The sequence below is a fragment of the Clavelina lepadiformis genome, chromosome 1 (genome assembly GCF_947623445.1).
Source record: "Clavelina lepadiformis chromosome 1, kaClaLepa1.1, whole genome shotgun sequence".
Lineage (NCBI taxonomy): Eukaryota > Metazoa > Chordata > Ascidiacea > Aplousobranchia > Clavelinidae > Clavelina > Clavelina lepadiformis.
Genome location: NC_135240.1, coordinates 24,158,171 through 24,169,013, shown reverse-complemented (window position 1 = coordinate 24,169,013; position 10,843 = coordinate 24,158,171). Strand labels below are relative to the sequence as shown.

The window sequence follows — 10,843 nt, the reverse complement described above, 5'->3', positions numbered from 1 at the left end:
TGATTTTTCGTCATACGACGAAAACAAAATACAGTGACATTTATCTTGGATTTTTGCGATTAATTTTTAATTTATGCTCATTTTTGTTATAAAATATCCTTTAACCCAGTATTCTTTCTACGTAGAGTTGCAAAAATGTTACAGTTTACACAATGCTTTTATGTTTGTTTATTTATTCACCGAACACGTAACAGAACTACAAAGGTCGTTACACTTTAGTAGACAATATAGTTTCACCTTTCCCCTACATTTAATTTACGTCATGTGCCATGCCGTAAAAGCACGATTAACTTTTCTACTACATTGAGAACATCTGTGATTCTGTGAACAGTTTAAAAATATTTCTCTTTGATATGTTCTATTTCATGCATTTTTCTTTTGAATATTTGGTAAATATTGAATATTTATTTTGTTCTTATTTTATTGCGCTGATCGGTACAGAGGCTATCATTACTACATACCAAGTACAAAGGTTTTGCATAAAATATCTGCAGCTATTTTTGGTATAAACTTGTAAAAAGTGCAGTATAAAACATTCTTGAAAAGAAATGAGTTTAATGCACGAAAACTACAAATGCCTTCATCGATAAGCAAAATCTCTTACGATCTATTTTACGATGTGTACAATAGCGATGTTTAGAGGGCATAGTGTTTTTATTACGGATTCACACTCAGACAAGGTTTCACCTTTATCCTACATTTAAGTAGCGTCAAGGCTTATGGTTATGTTTTTATCTGCTCTACGATAAATGACCTTTGTCTCACATGAAGAAAGAATGTGTTTCTGCGAACGATTTAAAAGCGTTGGTGTTCGACATGATTTCTTTTGTGCATTTTTTTTATAAATAATTTATAAATTTTAACCAGCAAGTTTTTATGTGCCCTGCATTTCATGTTTAATTTTGTTATAGGTTCTCTTTTATGTAACATCTGGAACTTGCAGCGCAAACTACGCGCGGTATAAAGAAGCAAAACATAAATCTGAAGAAAGCTGCAAATAGGCTTCGTTTATAAATAAGAATATTTTCTTTGTCATTGAAATATGATCAACAATAATCTCGGACAACGTCATGTTTCTGTTACTCATCGTCTCAAGTGTTAGTAAATTAGTCGCAATATAGCCTAAGGCCGGCTATTTCAGATCTCGGTTAACATCTTCAAATTCCACTTGAGCTGTATCTAGGTGAAGGTTCGACCATCTTAAACCATTGAGCCGTAAACAGCAGCTAACTAGCTGAATTGCTTGTGATGCGTGGCGGCATGTGAACTATTTTTGCAAGTTTAGCAACCATTTTGCGCAGCTTAAACTCGTTGATAAGCATCACTTGCGGTTCAAATCGTTATCCAATATGGTGGCTTGGGAGTAAAACAACCTAAAATATATGTTCATTATATTAAAACTAAACAGTCTTAAATATTTTTTTCGGCAGCTACTGCACTCTAAAGTACTCACGGTTAAGATAAAATTGTACTGTAAGCACTTTATATAATACCGTGCCAACCTGTGGTATGCTCCTTGTTTGTCGAGAAGACTTTCGTGAGTCCCAACTTCCACGATTCGTCCGTTTTCAATCACCGCAATCTGATCAGCATTTTTAATCGTCGAAAGACGATGCGCGATCACGATGCTTGTCCTGCCCTCTTTAGCGACGTCTAGTGCTTCTTGCACCAGCTTAAATAAAAAATATAAATTAAATGCTTTCGTTCAGTATCGTAGCGCATGTTAATACGCGTTTGTTAACTTAAAAACTGCTTTTGAATCAAAATTGAGGTAGGCTATAACTAACAAATTTCATCTTATTTTTACACAAAAATACGATTCATGTTACATCAGATCGCACAGGACCCTATTTTGTGTATACAAAGTATACCAAATCATGACATATTTGGCTTGTAAGGCTTTTTGCACAACTTAAGTCTGAGTATTACTTGAAAGAAAAGGCGCGCTAAAATTTAAAAGTTTATCAAGTGAGGATCTTACTTTTTCACTCCCTGTATCTAAAGAAGAGGTTGCTTCATCCAAAAGAAGAATCTTCGGATTTCTCAGAAGAACTCGAGCTATTGCGATTCTTTGTTTCTGTCCTCCCGATAACTGCTCTCCTCCTTCTCCAACGAAGGTATCATAGTTCTAGAAGATTAATGATGATTAGTAGTGATTCGGAGCAACGAGTCCACACAAAAGGTGATGGCAATTATTTCACTATAAATATCTTACAATTCATACATAATATGACGGCATAGCAGCAGAATCGTGGACAAGAACAAACACCCACCTTTGGCAAGTTTTTTATGAAATCGAGGATGTTGGCTTTTCTCGCCACTTCCTCAATTTCTTCCTCAGTAGGCTTATGGGATAAATTGCCACTCCTGCCAACGACAGCGAATACTTAGTTTACTGTTTACTATTACTTTAATTGTTTATTACTTTCTATTACTATTACTCTATTACTTTATTGTTTACTATTAATATTTAATATTACTTAGTTTGTGTTCCTTCGGTAGCCTTAAACGTCGTTGCATAATGGTTACAGCTTACCTTATATTTTCCTCAATAGTCTGAGCAAAAAGTACAGGCTCTTGTGAAACTAAACCGATTTGTTGCCGAAGCCAAGCCAAGTTTAAATCTTTGATATTCACTCCATCTATAAGCTACGTAGTATAATATAGTAGGGATAAGAATTGCAACAGCAATGCGATTTCACAAAACTATTTTAGAAAAGAAGATCTGTTGCTGCAATGATTTGTCTATATAGCTTTCCTCAAAAGCATAATTACTTGGGCGTTTCAAGGAATAGTCCAGCTGATATGACAGTTTATTTGAACCAGTATTAAACATGGTCTTTGTTTCCCGAATTTATCTTGGCTCGTTACAAGAAATAAAACAGAGATATTTGCCGGCAGGAGCGGTGTAGGTCGTATAGCACGTATAAGACAATCCTTGCAATTATTATATATGGCGGGTACATATGTTATCTCACCAAACGTCCACGATCCAAGTCATAAAACCTCTCAATTAATCGGATCAATGTCGACTTTCCGCTGCCGGATGGTCCGACCAGGGCCAGGGTTTGGCCTGCATTCACAGTTATGCTGATATCTTCCAGCACCGAATGATTTGCACGACTCGGGTAACGAAAAGCCACTGCCTGCAACTCCACCACACCTTTGCAATGGGCCTGTAAAACATTCACGATACTATATTGATTGTGACTGTTTGTCGCTAGCAGCATACTTTTTCGCATATGATGTGGTTATGAAGGTAACGTAACGTAACGTAACGTAAGGTAAGGTAACGTTTACTGGCTTCAATCCACTGTCACTGTAAGGATCAATTGAAGGAATCGCATTAATCAGCTTTAAAATGCAGTTGGCTGCAATCTTTGCTTCTGGGTAATTAGGAAGGAGTGAAGCTGTTATTCCAAGTGCTCTGGAGGCAAACGTAAACGCTGCCAATACCCTGGAAAATTAACACCAGCTTTTACTACACAGTGCGTTATGTTATCTTGCCGCCTTTAAGAATGCGCAGTTGTTTCGTCACGTCGAGGCTGATTGTGCCAGGACTATAACCACCGTTTACCAGAGTATGAAGAGAATTACCGAAAAACGTCGTTGAAATGAAGGTTGTTGGTTACCACAAGGTGCATTCCTAATCGGAAAGTTGAAGCGAATACAAGGAATGGCATTATAGCTGACAAACCCAAGGCAAGACTTGAAACGATGCGTTGTTTATTACTGGCCCTTTTAAAACAAAATCGTCAAACAACCTCTCAAGTGGCCACTTGGACACCAGTAATGGTTTGTCATAAATAAGCGTTCATTATAAGTTACAAGGAACTTCAGTAATGTTGTCTTCGGCGTAAAGATGTTACCTCGTGGTTGCTTCAAGGGCGTCCTTATGTAACTTTAAAACTTCTTTCTCTTTTGACAGAGAAGCAACGGTCTTAACATTATGTATCACTTGGCTTGTGATACTTCCTACACAAATTTATTGAGAATATTGTGCTTGGTCCAAATTTACAAAATTTGATGCAAAATTTTTTCACCGTGCTCGTTTCCGGCTTGGCCCGAAGACCTTATGATTAAATGGGCTTGCAAGAAACTGGCAATGATTACGAGCGGAACGATTACCAGCATCAACAGACTAAGTTGCCAGCTGTAGACGAACCCAATCACAAATGCGACTCCTATAAACACAATTCCGCTAAGCATAGTATTTCTCTGTCAATAGACACGACTGAACATAGAGGTGATTATTTCTATGCCTACATATGCGTACAATAATTTAATCCATGCAGCTGTAGCCGCATGATGATTGACAATATTCCGATCCACACGAAGTTTGAATCAGTTTGTCAATTAAATGGAAAAAAGACAACATTGTGCAGAAAATGACTATAATATAGTGAGCTGCTATCACCTATAATGCCGAATGCGTGGCAAAGTAAGCCCAGTCTGAAGCCGGTTGCTCCTTGCACCCTAGCTGCGTCATTTGTCAAACGTTCGCACAGAGCGGCTATGTGATGTCTTGCGTCATCAAAGTAAGCCATGTCCTGACGGAGCAACGCACGAAATGCGGATGCGCGTAAGCGTGCCGTTAATTTTGCCCCGGATTTTGCCAGCAAACTACCCTGCGAGGTTACAAAGTTGCTTTCGTTAAACATAAACATCCTAGTCAGATATTTAAGACTTGATTTTCAACCTTTGTATACCTTTAAGATGATCGCTACAAAAGCTATTACAGCCAATGTAAAATACATGAGGCCGTTAAAGGCGGCTTGCTCTAGCTGAGCGTCGGTTGTGGTTTTTAAGAGAAAAACGCCCAACACCTCCCCCAGAAGAAATGGAGACATAACGTCGGTAGCGCCCACAATTAAGGAAGCGAGGCAGCCAACTGAAAAATTGCAATGGTTCTGAGAAGTCAATCTATTATTATTCGACAAAAGCAAATCCAACACTCACATGTTATATAACACCATTCCGGCTGATTAGTGCGAAGTATTTCTTTGTAGGAAATCGGAGGGAAAACTTCGTCATCATTTTTCTTTGTTGCTTTCTTCTTCTTTCTCAATTTACGGCTTCGTTTCTTCTTCTCAACCACTGAAGAAACCGTTTCCACTTCCAAATCCAACGCAGGATTGTCTTTTCCAGTTACTTCGTCCAAGTCATCTTCGCTGCTTTCTGATTCAGAGTCTGTTGATGCAGTGGCACCATTTTTATCATCATTGCGATAATATAGTTAAAGTTTTAGAGTTCCTAATTGTATATTTTTTATTTAGACATATCCTGCAACAATTCTATTTGCATAAAAAGTTTTTAACAAATCGGAAATGATGAAATGGAAATGGAAATGATTGCTAAATACAAAAATGTTACCACAAGGTGCAAGCCAGCATATTCACCAATAAATGTTTCTATTTTCTCATGTGCTTCGCTCTCTACCAAATTTCTATAGATGCCATTCTCAATCTCCATCAGCTCCTCATGTGTCCCTTCCTCCATCACTTCTCCTTGATTGAAGGCGACGATCTTGTCTGCTCCCCGGATCGTCGACAGTCGATGAGCGATCACTATCGTTGTGCGTCCTATTTACACACGTTTAAGTAACTAATCATGGACAGTTTACTTATGGAAAGTAAAATATAGAGATATTCAGACAATCAACTTTCTAAATAATGTTGTCTCTACCAGCTGTTGCCTTTTCTAGCGCAGCTTGCACGAGAGCTTCGCTTTCGGCATCCAGTGCCGATGTAGCTTCATCTAGGAGCAAAATGTTTGGGTTCCGCACGATGGCGCGCGCGATTGCAATTCTTTGTTTTTGTCCACCACTCATTTGTTTGCCTTTTTCTCCGACCAAAGTTTCAAATTTCTATTTCCATATGTAAAAGAATAATGAGCATTTATTCACGTTTTTATATATTGTGTTAGCACGGAACCGTCAGTTCGTATTACTTTGGGAAATTTGGAGATGAATTCGAAAGCATCTGCTTTCTTTGCCGCCTCGAATATTTCTTCATCCGTGACTCCTTCTCGCCCCCAGCGGATGTTTTCAGCTATGGTGGTAGAAAAGAGTACCGGTTCTTGCGAAACAAATCCAATTTGTGACCGAAGCCAATGAACATTCAGTGATTTGATATCGTGCCCTCCTATTTCTACTACCCCTGACTGGATAAATTGGCGTTGTTAACTTTGTTTGAAGCTTTTTTGCTAATTTGAAATCGTAAGCTTTGTAACTTACCTGAGGGTCGTAAAATCGTTCTATGAGTTGCACGACTGTGCTTTTTCCGCTCCCACTTTGACCGACAAGTGCAACTTTTTGGTTTGCTTCAACAGTTAGATTAACTTCCTTTAGTACCTGTATTCAAATAAAATAGACATATTTAACATAATATATCAATTAATTTAACATATCATAATATTTAACAAATAAAACCATAGTGCGGTATCCAGAACGATTAACACAAAAGTCTTTTGTACAGTGCTAGCTTATTGCATGAGGTTTCAAACTTGATAAAGCATTACATAGCAGCAGCCGGAAAACATTTTCGACAATAAGCGACCCATCTTACTCGTTTCCTTACCTTCACGTCTTTTCGGCTTGGGTAGCAAAAGTCAACTTTTCGAAATTGCAGTGATTTTACCAAATTCTCTGGTGTGTGACCGCTGTCAGCAAACACGTCTATGGTTGATTTTCTGTCTATAACTTGAAATATCTTTGCTCCTGCGGCTTTCGCAGACATGCAACTTGAAAACGAGCTTGCCACCTGCCATAATATCAGCTGCTATGTTTGTCCTAGCCAGTGAATTTTTGGTAAACTTAAGTTAAATCTGTATACTGTTATATCTATATACGATTTTTAATATACCTATGTTAAGTCTACATGAATCTATGCAACCGCTTTAAATGTTAAGCCTATGATATATGCAGTGTATAAACCGACACACATTCTCTCCGGTCTTACCGCGCCAATAGCGAAGGAAAGATACGTCGAAGTCGAAAAAGCGATCACCATATCACCGACTTCAATTTCTCCGTTAAGAGCCAGGCTGGTGCCGAACCAGTAGGCAATACCGAACATGCTGTAGATAACGAATCGTCCTATTCCAAGGAAGCAAGCTTGTAAAATGCCTTTTTTGATTCCTACTATCCTAGCTTCGTTAAGGTTGCTCTCATATCTATTGGAAAGTATAGAATTTTATTTATACGGATACATTTGCCTTAGGTAACCTAACGCTAATCAGCTGCAAGTTACACAGATAGGTAGATGACTGCGACATATACTGATAACCTCGAAATCTCTTTGTGTTGGCAACCAAACGCAGCAACGGTACTGATCGTTGAAAGGGTTTCTTCAGCTATCACTCCGGCAGCCGTGTAGGAATCTAATTCTTTCTTCGTATATACGTTCTCCGACTACAATGCAGTAGTAAAGTCAGAAAGGTATGTGTAGGTAAATATCTTGTAAAATATAGTTGCGGTACGAGGTACGTCCGACTATTTTCGCAAAAATTCTGACCTTGTAGAAAAGGATGAATGTTAAAATTAACAAAGGGCTCGCTGCGAAGTCTACCAAAGCAATTTTGTAGGAAAACACCAAGGCTATGACAATACAAGACACCACAGTACTCAAGTACTGCAAGGTTACTCCGAGCTTTGGGCCTATTCCTTGTTTCACCAAATTCAAGTTCCTACACATGAGTAAATGTTAGATATATATATATGTACATTTTATAAACACTGTCCTTCATGAAAATTAACAATTAACGTTACTGTACTCACTTCGTCAACATGGTGTTCAACTCAGAAGCCAGTGTGAGGTCGTGGAAAGAAAAATCTTGTCTGAGGATTCCCCGAAAATATTCATAACTTATAGCATCGCTTTGCCTTTATAAAAAAATCTTAAAGTGAGGGGCAAGTCCAAAAACAAGTTGAACTTATATGAAAGAACACTATTAACTGACCATTGTGGTAAAATATTTTTGAAAAATAATTCGTGGTTAGGTAGTTGTCGGCAAAAGAAAATCGTAAAAAGTCTCTGGTTTGGCCTTCACTGTGACGTAGATGAAGTCAATCAAGAAATCGATATACTTCGATTGTTTTAAACATAAAAGAACCGGCAGCCCGATCATTTGCGTCCGTAAAGTTACGGTATCATTTGGACCGCATAGGCTACCTGTCAAACCAGTACCGCACTGGTTGCTGTGGTTAGGCCATAAGCTGTCCCTTATCAAGCTATTGCCAGATAGAGCAATCTATACAGCTGTAACAGATACAAACGTGATATACAACAGGATAAAGTCGGTATTGCCGCATTTGTGAATGTTGTCTTTGATTACCTGAGACATCAGAGCCTTGATCTACGTCAAAATTACCGTTAATTTTATAATTTTCTTTTGCTTATAATTATCAAAATAAGAAATATTTTTCAAAAGTATTTTACCAGAATATTCAGCTAATAGCGTTCTTTCATGTAAGATCAACTTGTGTTTGGACTTACCCCTCAGATTAAATTTGCAGCAATATTACAAATTAGTGTTGATGTAAGTGTGTAGATGGGCTTGGATAGCAGCCTACCTGGTTGCCTGAAAAGAAAGCAGCATTTCCTGCACAATTGTCACAGCCATCGTCGCCAGGCCGACATATAGAAAATTGTAAACTGCAGACAGGCCGGCCTCTTGAAACCGACCATAAACGAAGCGAGCATCAACATCGGTTCTGCGAAAAAAATGCTTGGATGCTTAAAAGCTTAAATGCTGTTTTGGGTTTGAAACAATGACCTGCCTTCGGGTGGTTGGTGGCTTCAAACATACATACAAAAAAACGTTTGCCACACACTCTTAGATATACCTTTGCGTTGTTGTTAAGTCTGTTGCATTCAGTTCTTCACATAATGTCATGCCTTCGTCAAATTGGCAAAAATAATTTTCAAACTTTAAAAATACATCGATCATTCTTCCCATTAAAACGAAGAGCATGGGGAAGCCGACACCATGAGCCAGAGCGAACAAAGATCCAACAACGATGAGTATGCATTCCTGCCAGGTCATGTACCTGTACTGTGAATGATAAAAAATCATTTCCTACAAAATTTAGACTTAAAGTTAATTTACTTTAAACTTGTAGATCTTGCAGATCATATGTAACTATGTATTGTAATTCACTTACTAAAGACAGTGACTTAAACTTCAAATATTCTTGCAGGAAATAAAGTTATTGAAAACCTTTTACGCTTTTAATTTCAATGTGAACCAAAAATTAATCTTACCAATGCAAAATAAGAAAATTGGTTGTTATCAACTACGTCTTTCTCTTTCCTACTAACGATTGCACCTTTATTTTCCACGCAGTCATCACTATGAAGAAAAATGTATCAGTTTAGTAAAATAGAAAACGGTTAAAGTTCCACAAACGCCCTATCAATACAATCCATCTTAGCAAATTACCCTGAAAATTTCTGTTCATTGCCTGTTTCCATTACATCTGTTGTATCGAATCAAAGAAAGATTTTATGTCATCTTCCTGTCCTCGCCTCGGCTTGTTTAGTTGTTTCCGGCAGAGCCAATGTATTGAGGATTTGTCTGATTAGCAAACTTCAATGTGTTATATCGGTGTCACACTTAAAAACTATATCGCCTCGGGTCGTCAATTTTTGCGTTTTTAAACTTCATCCTACTAAAATCGAGAAAAGGTATATTTTGAATTGTTGCTTGTAACCGCAACTTCGTTTTTCTGTCCAAGTTTTAAAACCCGTTTAGTGCAAATACAACATAAAGACAAAACGGAATAATTCTGAGCCCTGCTGCTTAGCATTCGGTGTATGAAGTCAATGAGGCATGACGGTCTCTTCCGCTCCCGACGTCATCATCAAAGTCTTCTTTTTAATTGTTTCGACTTCACATATGTTGAATTACTTTTTCTAATTACACTCTGATGCGAGGCATAAACGTTAACAAGTTTACGTTCGGCCTAAACTGCTTCATGCTGTATGCTTTTTATAATTTAATGTGCAGCTTTTGATGATTGAGGAAAAAGTTGTGGTTGTTTTGGTAGCAACGGGAATGATGAGGAGGTTTTGGCCCAAATGAGTGCGTCAACGTTTAAAGATGAACAAAATATTTAATATATTTCATAATAATAAAACAAAGTTTTTTGTTTTTAGCGAACGTTGTGTTTTTATGCACAATTTCGACTTTAAGAAAAAATGTGAAACGTGAATTACCGACATGAATATTTAAGTTAGTCTATATTGCCTATAGGTTACGTGTTCTATTTCGTAAATATCTTTTATAATTTGCGAAACAAACAGCAGCAAATCAGGTTTTTGCACTTAATTTATAATCGACCGTTAATTTTGTTTTATTCATGGTTTGATTTTGATTCATGAACAGAAGCAATACATACAATTAAAAATTCACAAAGCAATCTAAAATTCTAAATGATAAAAATATCCCATTCATCGAGTTAAACATGAATTTATTTTAAGTTTTTCTTTTCGTTTGTACTTTTTTGTTTTCGATTGTTATATGTAAGCTTGGTCTTATTTAATTAAAAAGTTGTTACAATTTTATGTTTCCACTTTGAGTGAAAGCGTGGTTGAAAGTAACCGTGTTACTGTCAACCATATTCATATAAACCTATTCTGAGGTAATATATTCATATTCATAATTCATAATAAACATATTCTGCGTGCTGGAGAGTGGAAACGTGATAACCTACCAAGAAATTGTTTGAGACGAAGATATTGAGAACGGCTAATTGGCAAAACACTATTTAATCATTTCGTGTAATCTCTTATAAACATACCACGTTGTCTGACATTTATCATATTTAAACAGCGATCTACAG

General features: G+C 37.3%; 1 protein-coding gene across 1 annotated transcript; it reads right to left on the bottom strand.

The window, feature by feature from the left end:
- Window positions 1-161: 161 nt before the first annotated feature.
- On the bottom strand, window positions 162-9,603 carry LOC143458729 (ATP-dependent translocase ABCB1-like). The gene is made up of 26 exons (XM_076955584.1): window positions 9,442-9,603; window positions 9,264-9,351; window positions 8,846-9,054; window positions 8,573-8,713; window positions 7,778-7,882; window positions 7,515-7,686; window positions 7,287-7,411; window positions 6,960-7,173; window positions 6,579-6,761; window positions 6,236-6,352; window positions 5,950-6,162; window positions 5,686-5,866; window positions 5,400-5,582; window positions 4,960-5,190; window positions 4,710-4,891; window positions 4,418-4,628; window positions 4,044-4,184; window positions 3,870-3,975; window positions 3,598-3,738; window positions 3,301-3,457; window positions 2,979-3,176; window positions 2,537-2,649; window positions 2,274-2,367; window positions 1,982-2,128; window positions 1,503-1,672; window positions 162-1,373 (listed from the first exon to the last, which is right to left on the bottom strand). The coding sequence occupies exons 1-26, from the start codon at window positions 9,471-9,473 to the stop codon at window positions 1,322-1,324; spliced, it is 3,906 nt and encodes a 1,301-aa protein (XP_076811699.1). The 5' UTR covers window positions 9,474-9,603; the 3' UTR covers window positions 162-1,321.
- Between the last annotated feature and the right edge of the window lie 1,240 nt (window positions 9,604-10,843).

Bases quoted from the DNA above. Each gene is read 5' to 3' on its own strand.
- LOC143458729 (XM_076955584.1), bottom strand. From the start codon at position 9,473: ATGGAAACAGGCAATGAACAGAAATTTTCAGG. The intron at 9,352-9,441 runs GTAATTTGCTAA...TTTTCTTCATAG, and splicing joins AATGAACAGAAATTTTCAGG to TGATGACTGCGTGGAAAATA. The intron at 2,368-2,536 runs GTAAGCTGTAAC...TGTCGTTGGCAG, and splicing joins ACTATTGAGGAAAATATAAG to GAGTGGCAATTTATCCCATA.